The sequence below is a fragment of the Cebus imitator genome, unplaced genomic scaffold (genome assembly GCF_001604975.1).
Source record: "Cebus imitator isolate Cc_AM_T3 unplaced genomic scaffold, Cebus_imitator-1.0 Scaffold95, whole genome shotgun sequence".
Taxonomy (NCBI): Eukaryota; Metazoa; Chordata; class Mammalia; order Primates; family Cebidae; genus Cebus; species Cebus imitator.
Window position 1 is genome coordinate 5,942,854 of NW_016107410.1, and position 19,694 is coordinate 5,962,547.

Here is a 19,694-nt window from a genome sequence, read left to right on the forward strand (position 1 = left end):
AAAACTGTTCATTTCTGTTTTGAGAAATAGTATTGTACCCTTCGTGTCTAACTTTTGTCTTTTTTTTACCTTTGCTGTTATAATACCAAAAGTGATTTTTATATTTGTGTTGGTGCACTTGCATCAATTGCACAGCCTCACTTTTATCTTTTCTTCCCTCTGTTCTTTTAGGGTGAAGGGGGTGGTCTTGAATGTGAGTCACTTTGAAATTTGTATTCTCCCACATCATTGGGAAATTTTTTTCTATTATACTGAAATGTCATAGTAAACTTTAAAAAGTGTGAGTCTTCACCAGAGTAAACACCATTCAGCAAATTAAACCCAAGAAATAAACTTAAATGTTAAGATGCTAGTGACAAACTGTATCTAGTCTTATAGTAAACATTAATAGCCTGCATTAACTATAGGAAAATATTTTTAAATGTTCATGTGACTTAATTGTATTTTCCCACATTGACATTAAAAGTTTTAAAACACCCAAAAGTGATGTGCTTTGTATTAATATTTAAGAGTAAAATCAGTATCTGCATGTATTGGTGACCCAGAAACTGTTTCTTATCATTGAGTTATTTTGTCAGTTACTCAGAGTTGAATAGCTGTCAGCAGTAAATGACTTTTATATGTAGCCTAATTAGGTAAATTTACCTTTGTTCACTACAGGTAATGAGGTTCATGTAATTGAAATTAATAATTAAAGAACGGCCTTGCTGGATCAAGCTCAAAATAAATTTAGTAAAAGGGTAAAAGCGCTGGAGCCAAAAGTGCTGCCAAGGTATATACTGAGGGACAGCACCCACCCCCAAAGTCAAACTTAGGTAGATATTGACCCAGCTTCTCTTAGAAACTCCTAACTTGGTTAGTCTTTTGTGGTGTGTTTCTTAATACCAGCCCCAGGTAGCCTAAGATTCGGTTGTAAAGAACACAGCCTTTTCTAAGTATTTTTGTTGGTCATGGTCTGTTCTTATACCACATCACCAATTTACTTGATCTTTTCTATCTTACCTTCACTTTCTTTAGTTCCATGGCCTCTTTCTTGAATTCTAGCAATCAGAACTCCATGTATATTATGCAAGATTTAAAGGTATTGTAGGGCCTGGCATGGTGGCTCATGCCTGTAATCCCAACACGTTGGGAGGCCGAGGTGGGCAGATCACTTGAGGTCAGGATTTCAAGACCAGTCTGGACAACATGGTGAAACCCTGTCTCTACTAAAAATACAAAATTAGCTGGGTGTGGTGGCACATGCCTGTAATGTCAGCTACTGGGGAGGCTGAGGCAGAAGAATTGGTTGAACGTGAGAGGTGGAGGTTGCAGTGAGCTGAGATCATGCCACTGCACTCCAGCCTGGTCAACAGAGTGAGACTCCATCTCAAAAAAAAAATAATTTTTTTTGCTTTTCCTCCTGTTATACTCTGGTCATGTTTTACAGGAGTCAAATCATCGTGTCTCGTTGTGAAATCTAAGCAGATGTTTGTATTATAGCTCACTTCTCCTTTTGCTTTTTAGTTTAATAAAGCAGTAATTAATCCAAGAATAATCTTATGCCCAAGATCCATTAGTATTACTTGGAAATACTGCAGTGTTGTCCAGTAGAACTTTTTGCATAGTGGAAGTTTTGGGTATCTGTGCTTATATTCGAGACAATTAGCCTAGATAATTTTTAAATTCCTTTTAAACTATAAATTATCTTGTTGAAATTTTGTAAAGATCTCACTATGACAAGCACTTTATATTTGTCTTGTTTTCTCAGGTAAAGTATTCTCCTAAGGAAGCAGACACAGTTACCGAGTGACTTGTCCAAAATTAAAACTATTACATGGCTGGGATTTGAACCGAAGTTTATTGCTTAATCCCAAACCGTAGTTCTTACTTTTTCCTATTTGAGTATATTTCAGAATTAGAGCACAGTATCTATTTATGCCAGTGATTTGTAAGGAGATTTATAAAGTAAACAATGAAAAAAAACTTCAGATTTTGATTTGCCCACCTCATTGCACTAAATCTAATGAGGTCCTCTTTATAAAAAGTTCCAGATTCCTCTTTTTCACTTAACATTTATGCATTGTGTACCACTGTTTTTTATTAGGGTGCTTTATTTTTGCTTTCATGTGACTGTGCTCTGTCAGGTTTTAAGACTCAGCTGAAAGTTGCTACTCTTTCATAAAGCATTCCCCAGATAATTTGCTGTTCACCATTTCTGAATTTATATCTCTGATATTACCTTTGAATCTTATTCACATCCTGTTGTAATCTATTTGGGGGTTTATAGTACTGTTGTATAACTGTACATATATGAGGTGAGTTTTTCCTTTTTAATTATAAAATAAACATATAAAACCACCAAGCAAATGTAGAGCTTAGTGGATTATTATAAAGCAAACAAACAACCTTATAATCACCACCTTATAATCACCTTATATTGCACACCGAAGTCAAGAAATAGAACTTGAGTAACTACCCCAGAATACCTCCGTTGTCAACCCCCTTCCTCCAAAAGTAACCAATTTTTTTTTTTTTTTTTTTTTTTTTTTTTTTTTGAGACTGAGTCTCACTGTTGCTCAGCTGGAGTGCAGTGGTTTGCAATCTCAGTTCACTGCAGCGTCCACCTCTTGGGTTCAATTGATTCTCCTGCCTCAGCTTTGAGTAGCTGGGATTACAGATGTGTGCCATCAAGCCTGGCTGATTTTTGTATGTTTAGTAGAGATACGGTTTCACCACGTTGGTCAGGCTGGTCTTGAACTCCTAACCTCGTGATCTGCCTGCCTTGGCCCCCCAAAGTGCTGAGATTACAGGCGTGAGCCACTTTGCCTAGCTCCAGTATTCTTACTCTAACAGTAATTACTTTCTTTGTAGTTTTAGTACCCAGCTCTCCATTCCTAAACACCATAGTTTATTCTTGCTCATTATTAAAAATTTGCTAGGTGTTTGAAGTCTCTCGGTAGGCATGTTTCCCCTCCGTCCCTTTATGTCACTAACTTTTATCTGTTGAAGGACCCTAGTGTGGGTAACCCCCCATATAGGCATCTAGGAATGAGAGCTAAGCAGAATCCTGGCACAGCTAGGGCTTGAGGAATATCTCACTTTATAGTGTTACTACTCAGCTATTTCCTTTTATATAATCCTTTACATAATCATATATTAGTTTATAGAAATAGAGCTTGAAGAATCCCTTTATGTAATCCTCTATATATAATCATATAATAGTTGATAGTATGAGTGCCTAAAGAATATTTCCCTACATATATACCTATAATTATATCTTAGTTCATAATCGGAGGAATGCCTAGAGTGTACACAGTGCAGAGCATGATTTAAGGGAAAAACAGTTATACCAGGACAAGAGTCCATGGCCCAGACGGCAGCGTTCAGTATCGTAAAGATACCCGCTGTATGGCAGGCTTGGGGCGAGAGCCACTCCTCCTGATAAAGGAGTTGTAGGACCTTACTCCAGTTCTTGTGGAAGGCTGCCCTCAGAATGGCAATCCACCTTGGTGACTGTGAACTTTATCAGCTGTTGATACTGTGCTGCTTGAAAAGCATCTTCTCATAGAACCCATTGGAAGCTGCCAGAAGGTGGCGGTAACCTTGACAGCTCTGTCATTGCTATGTGACTTAAAGCATCCTCCTATAAACCTTCCTAGAAGTAGTTTGCCCACAGATAGAAGTATTGCACACTGCACCCTCTTCACTGCGCATGGCCCACCTTCAAGCCTCGGTGGACCCCTTACTGCACACGGCCCTTGCCTTCAGGGAACGGGCCCCTTGCTGCGCACTGTCCACCTCCTGGCCTAGGTTACCTAATGGGGATGGACCCCATGTTTTATTGCTCACGACCCTGTCACTATCCTTAAAGATGATTTCACTCACTGCCCTGCCCCCTAACTTATACACAATAAATACTCATGCTTCTGGACATTTGGGGCCTTGCCTGACTCCACTTACAGGTGGCATGGCCCCCTGAGCCCAGCTGTGTTTTCTTTGTATTTCTGTGTCCTGTCTCTTTATTTCTCGGATCCTGTGCCTCAGCACAGCATAAGGCTCACCCCACAACCCTGTGGTATAGGACCCCCTACACCCTAGGGTGTGTGACCTGTAGAGTTTGCAACTGTCTGAATTTTGCTGATTGTCGTCTTATGGTGCAGTTTACTGTGTTCCTTTGTTCATGCATTCCTGGAAAATTGATTTGATCCAGGTATTTAATCAGACTCCTGTTAGAGATCCCTTAGGCAAGAGTATAGATGGTGTTAATGTTCTTTCATCAGAAGGCCTAATGTCAGTTTGTCTCTTCTCTTTGTAGTGTTAGTGGCTGCTGATGCTCAATGCCTGGGTCCTTTCATTCATTGGTGACACTCTAATTCTGTCATTTCTTTCTTAAAAATTGGTATGTTTGTGTTGAAATGCTTGATTCATCTCCTATATGGACACCCAGTGGTGTGTATCATACAGTATAATTACCTGATTCTTGCCCTTTTTGAGATATAATTCACATACCATACATTTCACCTATTGAAAGAATATGATTCCATGGGGGTTTTTTTGTGTTTTTTTTTTTTTTTTTTTTTTTTTTTAAGAAAATTCACAGAGGTGTGCATCAATTTTTAGAAGTTCTCACTATACCTAAAAGAAACAGCTAACCTCACAGTCATTTCTCCCTATTCTAGACATTTCATAAATGGAATCATACAGTATGTTGTCCTTTGTGACTGCCTTCTTTCACTTACCATGTTTTCAAGGTTCATCTGTGTTATTGTATTTATCAGTACGTTATTTTTCTTGCAGAAGCACCCATTATTCCTGGGTACTTCATACCCTAAAATGGCTAGACTACATTTTATATATCTGTTCATCAGTTGGACATTTGGATTGTTAGCCACTTTGGCTGATATAAACATTGCTATTAAGAACATTCATACACAAGTTTTTGTGCAGACTTGTGTTTTTGGTATCTCTTGGGCTTATATCTAGGAATAGAATTGCTGGATCATACAGTAACTTCAGATTCCAGTAATCTTGGATAGCTGCCCTTTTTTGTTTTGTTTTGTTTTGTTTTTTTGTTTTTGAGGCTGGGTCTCCCTCTGACAACCAGGCTGGAGTGCAGTGGCACAATCATGGCTCACTGCAGCCTCAACCTCTTGGACTCAAGTGGTTCCCCCACCTCAGCCTCACAAGTAGCTGGGATTACAGACATGTGCCACTACAAAGTTAATTCTTAAAATTTTTTGTAGCGACAGCAGTCTCACTGTGTTGCCTAGGCCATTTTTAAACTCCTGGACTCAAACAGTCTTCGTGCCTCAGCCTCCCAACACTCAGCCTAAAGCAGTTCTTTCCAGTGTGATTTGTTGGTATAGGCACAGCTCTTCTAATTTTTTCTTTTTGTCTTTTTTCTTTTTCCTTTTGTGGAGAATGGGGTCTCACTATATTGCCCAGGCAGATCTCGAACTCTCTCTCTTTGTATGAGCTGAATACTCTTTGGTTACTCATTTTTGTGAGATACTAGCTTTCCTGGACTTTAGAAAGGTGATATAGCTTTAATAATTTCAGAGTAGCTTTAATAATTTCACAGAGCTCCTTTTTCTGTTATTTTTATATAATGTTAAGAAGTGTAGCAGCTTACTTTCCAGGAGTTTCTGGCTCTCTTCCCCTTCACATTTTTAGTTTCTCTTTTCCCTTGTCCCTATCTTGTTGATTGTGCTTTTCCTCCCAATGGTTTCTCCTCAAAATTGGAGTCTTGAAAGAGAACCTTGGGAGATCAATTTCAAAAGTTCATAGATGTTAGTTTCAGTCTTTTAATTCTTGCTCTAGGTCTCTTGCATCCATCTACTTACTGGACTAGTAAAACTCCAGTTTTAGCTGCTGTTCTCACATTGGTCTGCCATGATTTCTAGTGAATGTCTGTTGGCGCTTCGAGGTTCTTGTTTTATCAAGTCCAGCACATGCCCCATTCCTTTGCATCTTGCTACACTATGCTGTGTATTGTTATATAGTAGTCTGTTTTGTCCTCATTCGTATGTATTAGGAATTCCCTAGGAATGGCTTGTCATATGATTAGGTTGTAACTCTCCATGGGGTTTTGGTTTTGCTATCTTGTTGCTCTGTTTTTCTGTGGGGATTTGGGTATCTCCTCTGCAGCCATCATCTCAGAATTCTTCAGGTAAGTCACTAAAAGTTTGTCTTCATTCAGGAGTTGATACACTAATTTCCAATGGAACCACAATAGGCTATCATTTAAATGTACTTACAAGTACTTCTAGGAAGGTGAAGCTGATGTTTTAAAGGAATAAATCACTTGGAAGTTTATGTTAAATAAGGAGGCTTTGGGAGAGTTCATTTATTGATAGGCATTAGAAGGTATTTATGATATTCTTGATTGATTTTCTCAAATTAATTCTGAAAGCTACCCTAGAACTCCCCCATAAAGCTTTAAGTGTTATTTGAAACAAGCTGCTCTTATCTGCCCTATTACAGGGATGCTGACTTCAGTGGCTCTGTATTATTGTACAGATCTTTTGAAGTATTCCTGAAGCCACTTAAAATTCTTATTGCGAAATTAAATGATTGTGAAATAACTCATACCTTTTCTCTGCACACACAGATACATGTATGTTTTAGTCTTGGTAATTTATATGCTTCTCTGGTGGCTCTAGCTCAGTCTTTTTGTTGAGTCATCGCATGGCAGGAGTTCAAGAGAGTGAACCCAGTCATGCAAGACCCAAGGCCCATTCAAACCATAGCAAAATTCTAGACTTGGGTGTAGGTTTTTATATTAACAAATGTGCATTGAGTGTTTGCATTGGCCAAGGCACTCAAATGTCTCGGTGTAAAATAAGACAGATTTTATATAGTTTATAAACTGACTTTCAAGGCCATTTCAGAACAGGAGTTTTGTTTTTAGTATTAATACATAAAATTGGTTAAGGTGATTTTTTAAGTGAAAATCCAATTAGATCACTGTATTTTGTTTATAAACATATATATATATACACACACACACACACATTCTAGGGAGTACATATTTACACATTTTCTAGGGATAAGGGGAAATAATGGAATCCTCCTTACTACTCTACATTTTAGGGTGTTAACCTAATACTTTACCATTAAATAAGCCAAGGTTCTGGTTGTTCAGTGGCATATTGTCTTCTCTTTATATGGCTGTATTTAAGGAAATACATGTAATGTGAAGTTTTTCTCTAAATTATTTGGAGCTGATAGAGAAGAAATGGATGAGAACTGTACAAGTTCACCTATTCCTTGTTAAAAGTTAAAGGTGTGAAGTTAATGACTTGTGCTTAGAGACAATATGCTGTATATTTACATGACAGTAGGACCATATTATTCCACGAATATTAAGTGCATAGTAATATGAAGAGCCATATGCAAAGATGGGATTTATTTTCTTATAAGTAATTAAAACATAAATACTTATAAGTATTTATGCTTTCCCTAAGGGACGTATATTCTAGTGGGAGAGGGAGAAAATAGTGCTTTACTTTAAGTTTGTCTGTCTAATGTGGATATGACTAGGAGCAGTAATCAGTTTGAGCTATTTTGTGACACCTATGAACATTTAATGCATTTATTTATTTATTAAGACAGTGTTTCTCTGTTGCCCAGGCTGGAGTGCAGTGGCCCGATCTCGGCTAATTTTTGTATTTATTTATTTTTTTATTTTTTTAGTGGAGACAGGGTTTTACCCTGTTGGTCAGGCGGGTCTTGAACTCCTGACCTCAAGTGATCCTCCTGCCTCAGCCTCCCAAGGTGCTGGGATTACAGGTGTGCGCCACCACACCCGGCCTATTTAATGCATTTTCATTTGCTTCATTCTCTTCAGAATGCCAACTATGGATTTAAATGCTGTAATGTAATAGCCATGTGTTAGAAGTACTGTAGCTGTTAGATGCTTGAAATGTGAATACTGCACTGAGGAACTGCATTGTACTATTAGATTTTAATGAGTTTACATTTAAAAATTAAAGTTATATAAAATAATTTATGAAATGCAACTCTTGTTTTTGTAGGACTGCATCTCATTTAAATAGTAGCATCTGAATTGAGACACAGTTATCAGTGTAAAATACCAAATTTTGAGAGCTTGATATGGGAAAAATATAAAGTCACTTTTTAATACTTTTTATGTTTATTATATATTATTGAGGTAAAAATACATTAAAATTGTTCCCGTTTTTTTACATGGTTATTAGAAAATTTTAAATTATATTTGTGGCTCACCGTGTGTGTGTGTGTGTGTGTGTGTGTGTGTGTGTGTGTGTGTGTTGTTTTGTTTTTTGAGATGGAGTTTCGCTCTTGTTGCCCAGGCCAGAGTGCAATGGCACAATCTCTCAGCTAACTGCAACCTCTGCCTCCCAGGTTCAAGCAATTGTCCTGCCTCAGCCTCCTGAATAGCTGAGATTACAGGCATGTGCCTCCACGCCTGGCTAATTCTGTATTTTTAGTAGAGACAGGATTTCACCATGTTGGTGAGGCTGGTCTCAAACTCCTGACCTCATGTGATCCACCTGCCTTGGCCTTCCAAAGTGCTGGGATTACAGCCTGAGCCACCTTGCTTAGCTTCACATTATATTTCTATTTGACAGTGATGGTGTGAGCTACAGTCATTTGCATCCACTAACAAATAAAATTGCTGTTGTCGTTCACACTGTAGTAATTCTTTCCAAAGGCAAATGTGCACTTTCAAACTAATCTCACACTGAGGCTTCATTTAGAAGTTGAAAAAAATGAGAAAGATAATTCTTTTGTGGTCAAAAACCTAAAGAAAGTGAAACTATATAGTTGATGCTTGAAAAGAAATAGCTGAGAGGGGAGGAAGAGAAAATTCTAAGGGTTTGGAATCTTTAAGTGATGTAAGGATTCAGAGAGGAAACCAGGTATTTCCACACACACCCACCAGGTAGGTATTATAGTTATTTTGTGTCATTATAGCTCAGCGATTGTTGTTTTGAATGCCTAGTATGAGTAACTATTTGAATTGATATGGTTCACTTTATGTAGAGCTAAATATCTGTTAAAATTATTTTTGTTACCCAAACAAGCAATTAATGGTTTTCTGAAATAATTGCCCTTTTTAAAAAAATTTTTTAATTCCATAATGTAAATGTCAAAAAGTTACTTGCTATTTAAGAAGTGGATATTCTCAAAACAAAACCTGATTCTACTTTTAAATTTTAAAATGTGTGTTAAAGTTATACAGGTACATGCTTAAGATGCATCTTGTTTGTTAGTATTTTTTGTAATTAGGCTTTTGGTTTTCTTGAAATTTATTTCGTTAGTGCATGTACACTACATCTGTAGAGATCTGGCCAAGCACGGTGGCTCACACCTGTAATCCCAGCATTTTGGGAGATGGAGGTGGGAGGATTAAACCCAGGAGTTCGAGAGCAGCCTGGGCAACTTGGTGAGACCCTGTCACTACAAAAATTAATAAAAGAAAGAAAAAAAAATTAGCCCAGCATGTTGGTGTGTACCTATGGTCCCAGCTACTTGGGAGGCTGAGACAGGAAAATCACTTGAGCCTAGGAGGTTGAGGCTGCAGTGAGCCACGTTCACGCCACTGCACTTAAGCCTAGGTGACAGAGCAAAACCCTGTCTCAAAAAAAAAAAAAAGAGAGCTAATAAACAGATGCCCCTTTATTTGAAATGGAATCTCGCTCTGTTACCCAGACTGGAGTGCAGTGGTGCAATCTCAGCTCACTGCAACCTCCATCTCCCCGGTTCAAGAGATTCTCCTACCTCAGCCTTCCCAAGTAGCTGGGATTACAAGCATGCACCACCACACCTAGCAAATTGTATTTTTAGTAGAGATGAGATTTCACCATGTTGGCCAGGCTGATCTCAAACTCACGACCTCAAGTGATCCATGTGCCTTGGCCTCCCAAACTGGTGGGATTACAGGCATGAGCCACCGCACCCAGCATAAATAGATGTCTTTAATATTAGCCCCTTAAAAAGAAATTGAGATACAATTCACATACCATAAAATCCACCCATTAAGTATGCATAATTCAGTGGCTCACTTAGGGAGTTACACAACCATCACCACAATCTTTATTTAGAATATTTTAATCACCCCAAAAAGAAACCTGGTTTCTATTAGCAGTTTACCAGTTCCACTCCCCTTCCCAACCCTGGGCAACCCCTAAATTATTTTTTGTCTCCATAGATTTGCCCATTCTGGACATTTCATATAAATGGAATCATATATATATGGTCTTTCACTAGCATGTTTTCAAGGTCCATTGATGGTGTAGAATGTATTAGTACTTCATTCCTTTTTACTGCAGAGTAATTGATACTGTTCATCATGTGGCTGTACCTCCTTTTATTTATCCATTTATCAGCTGATGGACATTTGGGTCGATTGCACTTAACAGCCATTCCACTGGCTATTATGAATAACGCTGCTGTGAACATTCATTTACAAGTTTTTATATGGACGTATGTTTTCGTTTCTTACGGGTGAGAGATATGTGAGTGGAATTGCTGGGTTGGTTTGGTAATGCTAGACTCCAATACAGTAATCTTTTTTGATAGCTTTTAAAAAACATTTTGAGGAACTGCCATACTGTTTTCCAAAGTAGCCATACCATTTCGTATTCTCACTATGTGTGAGGGCTCCACTATCACCACATTTATTGTCTTTTTTTTTTATTGTAGCCATCCTGACGGTATGAAGTGATAGCTCCCACTGATTGTATTGTACTTTTTATGTTCATGGTGATATTTGCAGCACAAACATCAAATTTATTAATATTTTTCTTCTGTAACTTGTGTTCTTGACAGCATATCTAAGAAACCTTTACCTAATCTGGGGTCATAAAGATTTATTTCTCTTTTCTTATAAGAGTTTTATAGATTTAACTCTTAAATGTAGGTCTGTGGTTCCTTTTTGAGTTTTTGAGTTTTTATGTGTGATGTAAATAAGGGTTTGACTTTTTTTTTTTTTTTTTTTTTTTTTTTNTTTTGGATATTTGAATATACAGTTGTCCCAGCACCATTTGCTGAAAAGAGTTCTTTCCTGACTGAATTTTCTTGGGATTGTTAGTGAAAATCAATTGATCATAAACGTAACGGTATATTTCTGGACTCTGGATTCTATTCCATCCCCTTATACAGACCACATACCCTTGATTACTGTAGCTTTGTAGTAACTTTTGAATTCAGGAAATAGGAGTCTTCTAACTTTGTGCTTTTTCAAGATTATTTTGGCTATTCTTAGTCCTTTGTATTTCCATGTGAATCATTAGTTTCTGCAAAAAAGGAAGCTGAGATTTTTATGATTGCATTGAATCTGTAGGTAAATTTGGGTAGTACTGCCGTCTTCTTGATAATCTGTTCTGTTCAAAAGAAGTGGCCATTTGTAACATTTATGTAGTATATTTGAATATCTGTGCAATGTTAATGTTCTTGTTTCACAATATTATATGTCATTTTATTGTCCTTTTAGTTTTTTAAGAGAAGGGAATCTCACTCTGTTGCCCCCAGGCTAGCCTCAAACCCATGGGCTCAAGCTGTCCTCCCACCTCAGCCTCCCAGGTAGCTGGGACTTAGAGTGATATTTTTTAGTGTTTATTGTAGGCTGGTAGAAGCTGTATCTATATAAGAGAGAGTAGATAGTGCCTTAACTATGAAATACTAAGTATACTTTAAAGTTGATATTTTTTTGGAGACAGAGTCTTACTCTGTCACCCAGGCTGAAGTGCAGTGACACTAGCTGCAACCTCCGCCTCCCAGGTTCAAGCGATTCTCCTGCCTTAGCCTCCTGAGTAGCTGTTATCACAGGTGTGTGCCACCACACCCAGCTGATTTTTTTGTATTTTAGTAGAGACAGGGTTTCTCCATGTTAACCAGGCTAGTCTGGAACTTCTGACCTCAGGTGATCCTCCCCTCTTGCCTTGGCCTCCTGAGGTGCTGGGATTACAGCGTGATGCCACCGCGCCTGGCCAATATTTTTTCTTTTTTAGAAACGTTCATAATGCACAGGTACTCCCCACAAAATAATTTTTAAATGCCAGTTAATATTAAGCATATTACATATATTGTTTACATATGATGTAGTTACTCTATGGAAATCAAGCCTTATTCATTTAATTAGTACTGCTTTTCAGCAGTATTGAATACTAATGTTTTGTGGCCGTTATTAAGCCAACTTTCTTTCAAATGTAATTAGGTATCTTAACATCTAGCTTGAAGAGTTTTTTAATTCTTAATATAAATTTTCTTACATGTATTTCACTCACACATAATTATTTGGATAAGAAAACACTTAAAATGCCAGACTGGGTTAATAACATTTTCTGCAGTTCCTTAATTTAAGCTGGTGTTTTTAGTGCAGTCGAATTAAGGATATAAACCACTTTTTAACAATGTGCTGGATTTTTGGTTTAATAGGCTCAAGCTTGGCAAATGCCAGTTAACAAATGGGCACTTTGATTTATTCCACTTCCTTCTTTGTGGGCTTGTTACCTCTCTTGTCTTTCCTCTACTTTCCTTTTCTTATTCTAAGACCTTTCTGTCATGTCTCAAACTATAGCCTTAGCAAGAAATTTCCAAATTCTGAGCTGTGGTGTGTAGAACTTGCTAAATACTTATTAATGAAGTCCTTTTCAAGGCACTGAAAATAGTTTTCCTAGTCTTAGTCAGGGTTGGATAGGGGGATGTTCAGGGCAATTAAGGGCAAGGGGAGAAATGGCATCACTAAAGGTGAAACACAAGAACAGGTTAAAATGAACCTGTTGGTAATAGTAAATGAAAAAGCAAACTTGGAAGCCTTTTCTTTGCTTCTTTTGGGGTTTTTCTGGATTCAGAGATTTAATGTTGAAGAGTAATCAAATAGATTTGGCTAGTTCTTAAATACAAATGCACCCACCAAGTGTTTGTACAGGATTAATTATTAATATTAAGAGAATAAGGACTAGAGTGACTCATTGAAACTGAATACAGCCATCTTCGGTAACTTAGAAATTACCCAGACTTTCTGCTAATTCAGCCTGACCTTGCCTCCAGCTATCAAGGTTGAAGCCATCAGTGGGGAGTGAATAATATCAGCAGTAAAAAGGTGTCAGAAGCAGAGAGGGAAGACAGCAGCCAGGAATGGACAGGAGGTAAAAAGATGGAGAAGGAAGGAGTCAGATCAGGAGGTAGGAATGGAAATAGAAAAAGAGAAGGAGCAAAAAGAATACGGATGTAAATCATTGAAGTAATGTCAAGTATCATAACTTCAGTGTTTGAATATGCTTGCTTAGACTGCAGCAGGACAGCAGGACCTTCCAAGAATAAAGTTTAACCTTGGAAGGAAGGAGGTGAGCCAAAGAGAAGGGAAGTTTAAAAATACACTTGTTAAAATGCTTTTTAAATTTAGGATCAACATTAACAATGCACAGTTTTTTAACATAGTAATAATATTTGAGTCATTCTACTATGGAACACTGTTCTAAGTCCTGTACGTATTGGTTCATTTAATCCTTACACAACTTTACAAGCAGATACTATTAATATTTCTCTTATTTTACAGATGCAAAAACAGAGCCACAAAGAGAGTAAGTAATTTGTCTAGGCTAGTCAGATCACAGAGCCAAGATTGCATTTGAGGCAGCATGACTACAGCTTTATCACCTTTACCTCCCCGTCTCCATGATTTGTATGATGTATTTCTATAAAAATTTGTCTTGTTTTCAGAGTGTTACATTTCCTTGAGATAGTTATATATATATCTGCTAGAGTGACAAACTCATGACATTATTCAAACAATTGTAGACACCATTCATATCAACTTCCTTTTACTTTTTTCCTTTTAGAATAATCTGAGAAAGTTTATTAAACTAGGTCCAGAATATAAAAATAGATAGTGCATGGTCCCTGTCCCCAGTGAACTGAATCTCAGTTTGTAATTGTTTGGTTACTTGAACCAAACCAGTTGTACTTCTCCAACAATACTAGTGTGAATTATTTGGCTTGAACCAAGCTTGCACATGCCAGTGAATGTTTGCTGGCTTCAAAAGTATGCTCACCTTTAAAAGCTGTGGACCAACTAGTAATATTTCTGTTACCTAAAACATTTGGAATTCTTTTAGGCCTCACGACAAAATCAGTCTTCCATACAAAAAGCTACAATACCTAGTTTGATCACCTTCCTTAGTCATCCTTGAAATTAAAAGCCTCACATGGATATTCACAAAGTATTTATCAAAAAAGATGTTTTGTTTTGTTTTTACAGCCTTGATAGAGGAAAATGTTTGCAGGTTATAGAGAAGGAAATGTGAATGGAGTTAGTGGCTTTCACCAGGATCTTTGGAGGAGTGTTGGGTATTAATGTTGCACTGGAGGAGGATAAGAATTGAGCCCTGTTTAGAGGGAACAGAAAGACTTCTATGAGGAGTGTGGGTAAACAAATGAGCCTACCCTGAATATCACTGCTTGGCTCCCTGAATACTTAATTTTTGAAGTTATTTGTAGAATTTTAGAATGATTAGTACACATTCTTTGTTGCTTTTGAGACTATCTTCTAAGGAGAAGGTCTGTGTAGTTGGAAAGTATTTCTTGATAAGTGTCTTTTAGGCAAGTAAGAGAAATTTTGGATCATTTGACAGGAACTTTAAATACTAAATTGAGTCTAATTTGACTTTTGACCTGAGCCTCTGTTGCTTTGCTCTGACAAATAGTTTTAGCATTTGAAGGCTTGATTAGCCATTCCTCTGTTAGACATTAATAAGAGGAAAACTGAGAGTGTCTTTATTTTCTTGAATGTCTTATGTGGCCATTGGCTCTCAGAATTTTATAGTGGCATTTAGAATACTTTGAATTTAATATTGATGTCATTATATATTACCCATATCTCATTCATTCAGCAAGTTGAACCACAGCCACATAGTGCTAAATACTGGGAACACAAATAAATAACTGTTCTGTGGTCAGGCTACTTCCAGACTAAGTTACTCTTTTTTTTTTTTTTTTTTTTTGTGTGATGGAGTTTCGGTCTTGTTACCCAGGCTGGAGTGCAATGGCGCAATCTCGGCTCACTGCAGCCTCCGCCTCCTGGGTTCAGGCAATTCTCCTGCCTCAGCCTCCTGAGTAGCTGGGATTACAGGCACGCGCCACCATGCCCAGCTAATTTTTTGTATTTTTAGTAGAGATGAGGTTTCACCATGTTGACCAGGATGGTCTCGATCTCTTGACCTCGTGATCCACCTGCCTCGGCCTCCCAAAGTGCTGGGATTACAGGCGTGAGCCACCGCGCCTGGCCCTAAGTTACTCTTTTGAGTATTCTTAATTTTTCTAATCTTTTCCTTGTTGTAATTTTAAAAGGAAGAAATAAGTTGAAAGTCCAAATTAAATTTATTCACTCATTTTGAGGTAACATTATTTCTGGTTCCAGGGAAATTTTCTTCACCTCCGGTTTGGCATTATTTCTGTACGGTAATTCTTGACCCCCCAAGATATAATGAGACTCAAATGTTCACCTCTTGAAAAATGGGTACCCAAATCTTGACATTTAGAAATTGTCTTCTCATGGGAAATTTCTTGTATGTAATCTTAAAACATGAGTTTATTTTATGCCTATTTTCTGAGTCCACAGTTACTTGGTTTATTATTAATTTTAGGGGTAGATATTCAAACTTGATGTTTCTCTGTCTTAGTCAATATCTTTGTAGTGCTGTGTTCTTATACTTCCATCCCAAGGACCTAATTTCTAAGCTTAAAAAAAAAAATTGCTAGTTTCTGGATCTCTGATTAGCAAAGTTTCTACTATCTTGGTTTGTATTACATGCTTAAATCCTGGTGTTACAGCTGCTTTTATTATTGCTATAGTTAAGTAATAGAGAGAATTAAGAAACAGTTTTGTGTTCAGAATCCTCCTTATTGTCTTCTAGATACTTTTTCTGTCCCTTCAACAAGATAGTGAAGATAGGTATCTTGTGTGGCAGTTACAGCCACTCAATGAATCATTGCTTGATTTAAAAGAGCACTAGAATATGGTGACTCTGTGCCTAGAAAAGGAGTATAGTAGATAAATTGGACCCGCTTCTCCCCCTCCTCCTGCCCCCGCTCAGGTATAGCATCATCTTTTTGCTTGAGGTATTTTTTTTTCTTTGCCTCTACAATGTGCAAATTAATATTATTTAAACTTTCTCTTATTTGGCATTTTTAGTATGTTAAGTCAACTTATTTAGTATATCTTTTCCCTTTTCCCCTTGGTTCTATGTGTAAAATGAGTAAAACAAATTTTATAGAGTAGCTCTATTTAATCAATAACTTTATTAAAACTATTAATCTAGTCATAGCCCAACGCAGAGTTCATACTATTAATATTGCTTTCCTTCCTTGCACATCTCCCCCTTAGAAAATAGAGGGTTTTGGCCTGGTGCTGTGGCTCACACCTATAATCCCAGCACTTTGGGAGGCTGAGGTAGGTGGATCACCTGAGGTCAAGAGTTCGAGACCAGCCTGACCAACATAGTGAAGCCCGATTCTACTAAAAATACGAAAATTAGCCTGGTGTGGTGGTGCACGCCTGTAGTCCCGTCTACTCAGGAGGCTGAGACAGAAGAATAGCTTGAACCCAAAAGGCAGAGCTTGCGATGAACCAAGATTGCGCCACTCCACTCCAGCCTGGGCAACAAGAGCGAAACTCCACCTCAAAAAATTTAAAAAGGAACATAGAGGGTTTTTCAAAATGTATTTGTTTTTAAATCACCAGATTTTTATATTTTCTGCAGATAATATCGCCTACTGCATTATTTTTGGCTGCAAAAGTGGAAGAACAGGCTCGAAAACTTGAACATGTTATCAAAGTAGCACATGCTTGTCTTCATCCTCTAGAGCCACTGCTGGATACTAAATGTGATGTATGTAAATATTGGGTTTTTTATTTTTCTTTGTAAATTTGAAACTTTTTCGTAATGTAGGCCTAATAAAAACACAGTTCAATTAGTGTTGCCTTCCAAATGCTGCTTATTTTTATTACCTCTTAGGAATGCAATGCTAGGAATCAGTCTGGCAGGAAAACATTTCATGTATATTCATGAATTTGGATGTCATTCTGAATTAAAAGGCTTTGGTTCTAGATACTTTGTAGATTCAAAGATACTTTGTTTCACATTTTGTTGTTCAGAGCTATGACATATGTAGAGGATAAGTCATATCACCTCCACTGATAGCTGTATTTGAGACCAGAATATAAATAACTCTCTTAAATTGACAGCAGATGAAGGAACAGAAAGTCTTCTGAATTTACCCCTAGACAAGTAATTAGTCTTTTTAAAGTATTTTTCCTTTTTTAGTGTATGTACTACTACTTACCTCTCTGATACATAAAGCTGCATTTTACTATGCTTTCATGAGCAGTGTTCTTTTAGTATTTTAATTTTCTGAAAGAGTAATGTCACTTTCCAGACAACTTTTCATCAACATTGTAAAATAAACCTTATTTGAAAGAACTATTTTAAATTTTTCTGACATCTGAAGATGGAAGTTAGAATTGTGGCCCTTTAAAATCATTTTTCTAGCATCCTGAGTTGCTTAATCAGGAACCTTTATTCATTGAATGACTAACATTATATTAATTGAAGTTGATTTAAGTTAAAGTCCAGATTAATTTAAGCTTTAATGGAACTATATCTGATTTTATTAATAGCAAGTTTTATCATAGATTTTGGCTTTAAGGGAGTAAACTGTTAATGTAGCCATTAAATAATAATGAGTTTGTCGCTATTTAAAGGTAATTCCAGCAGTTTCTATTAACTATACAAATTCAGAATTATTTCCAGGGGTACTGTTCAAATAATAGAAATTCAGTACGTTCTAAAAATCAGCTCAGTGACCTTTCAGAATAGAGCATAAATAAAACGAAAGGTGCTTTTACTCTCTGGCTTTAGCAATATGTCCTTACAAAAATGAATATAGGTATATTCATTAGGTAATATAGTATTTCCTTATCACTTTGGTCAATTGTCATGATTTCAGAATAAGACAGCAGTAAATTTTTCATATCCTTTATTTCCAGAGTAATTGTAATGGAAGGATAATTTCTTGCAATTGAGTAAGGAGGGTCTCTGATATTTATGTCCCCATGGGTATGAGATAAATTATTTTGGTATGTTTGGTCACTCCTGAGGTGGCAGAGAAGTTAATTCTAAATTAACTCACTGACTTACTGTGACTTTCAAGGTATTACCACATGAAATATCCTAGAGTGAGTTTGTAAGCCGGATTTGAGTTAACGTCAGGTTTGAGTTCAGTGTTTTTAGTTGACTTGGTGCTTCCTGTCTTTAATATCTCTTGAAGCGCCAGTGCCTAGAATGTTTCACTTTACAGACTGTGCACATCTTATTTCAATTATCTTACCCCTTTCATATTGTTTACTTTTTTGTTTTTTGCTGTTTATTTCCTGTTGTAGAAAATAATTCATTTCAGACTTGCTACAGAATATATGTTTTCTCTGTCACCCTCAGTTTATTTTCTCCGTATTTCCAAAGTACTATGGTTCTTTTGTAATCAACCTGTAATTCTCACAAGATGTAACAGTCATGTAGTCTAGTAAAGTTATTTTTATTTTAATCAATTTGATAATATTTTTATCTGACAGGCTTATCTTCAACAGACTCAAGAACTGGTTATACTTGAAACCATAATGCTACAAACTCTAGGTACGTACTTACACATCAGATAATGGCTTTTGTTTGTACTTCAATAAAGTATTCTAAATAAGAGAAAAGATTTCTGAAATAATTTTATTATTGAAGTTATTTTAAAACAGGCTTTAGACCAGAATAAGATTGCCTGGTTATAAGGAAATTACTTTTCTAGAATTTAATTTCATTTGGCATAATTAAATTGAATGGTAAACATACCTTTCAGTGTGATTTCTTATGTGTTCAGGTAGTTGAAGTACTGTGCCTCACTCTGGATTTGCACTGGAGAGTAAAATGGTGCTTTAGGGCTGTTTCATATTGTGATGTGTACCAGCATACACAGCAACCCTTGTTCTCCCTGAGCTTCCAGTCGGTATTTTATGAGTATATCGCATGATTTTTAATGTGACATATTATTTAAATGTTGATCATCCTTTTCTGAAAGTTGTATCTTTGTATGCAAGTTCATTTACTCTCACCATTCACCTTACTCAGTTTACTAAAATTGAGCCCTAAGAAAGTGATGGCTTATCTAAAGTCATACATTAGTTCTGGATGAACCTACCAGGATGTTTGAGAAAGAACATGGGCTTTGGGGAGATCTGAGTTAAAATCTGTAGGCCTCCGACTTGCTTTGTAAACTTGGGCAAAAGTTCCTTTACCTGTTGTACCTTCCATTCTGTGGAGGTGGAACAGTATCTGTATCATATCGTGAATTTGTTGTTTTTAAATGTATTACTACATTCCCAGATAGAAGTGTGATAAATCAGTCACAACTTCCCGTTGTGACGGACTCTTCATTACAAAACTAACTTGTGGGAAATACATATACAGTTGACCCTGAAACAGCACAGATTTGAACTGCATGGGTCCACATGAATTTTTTTTCAATAAATAATATTGGAAAAATGGAAATTTGCAACAATTTGTAAAACTGTAGATGAACAGACCGGGTGCGGTGGCTCAAGCCTGTAATCCCAGCACTTTGGGAGGCTGAGGCGGGTGGATCACGAGGTCAAGAGATCGAGACCATCCTGGTCGACAGGGTGA

At 37.0% G+C, this 19,694-nt stretch overlaps 1 protein-coding gene and 1 long non-coding RNA gene across 9 annotated transcripts in view; both read left to right on the plus strand.

The window, feature by feature from the left end:
* Positions 1-19,694, plus strand: part of CCNT2 (cyclin T2) — a 45,062-nt gene that overhangs the window by 3,350 nt on the left and 22,018 nt on the right. For 6 of the 8 annotated variants that reach the window (XR_001827439.2, XR_005201486.1, XM_017536095.2 and 3 more), the window contains exons 3-4: positions 16,731-16,859; positions 18,599-18,659. Coding sequence is in view for 3 of the 8 variants with exons in the window: in XM_017536095.2 (XP_017391584.1) it covers positions 16,731-16,859; positions 18,599-18,659 (190 nt within the window). In the remaining 5 variants the exon portion in view is untranslated. Of the gene's footprint in view, positions 1-174; positions 194-16,730; positions 16,860-18,598; positions 18,660-19,694 lie in introns of those variants that run through there. The other 2 variants (XM_037741152.1, XM_037741153.1) reach the window with 2 other exon arrangements.
* Positions 3,511-3,983, plus strand: LOC108309650. The gene is made up of 2 exons (XR_001827440.2): positions 3,511-3,715; positions 3,793-3,983. It is a non-coding gene; the product is annotated as an uncharacterized LOC108309650 (long non-coding RNA).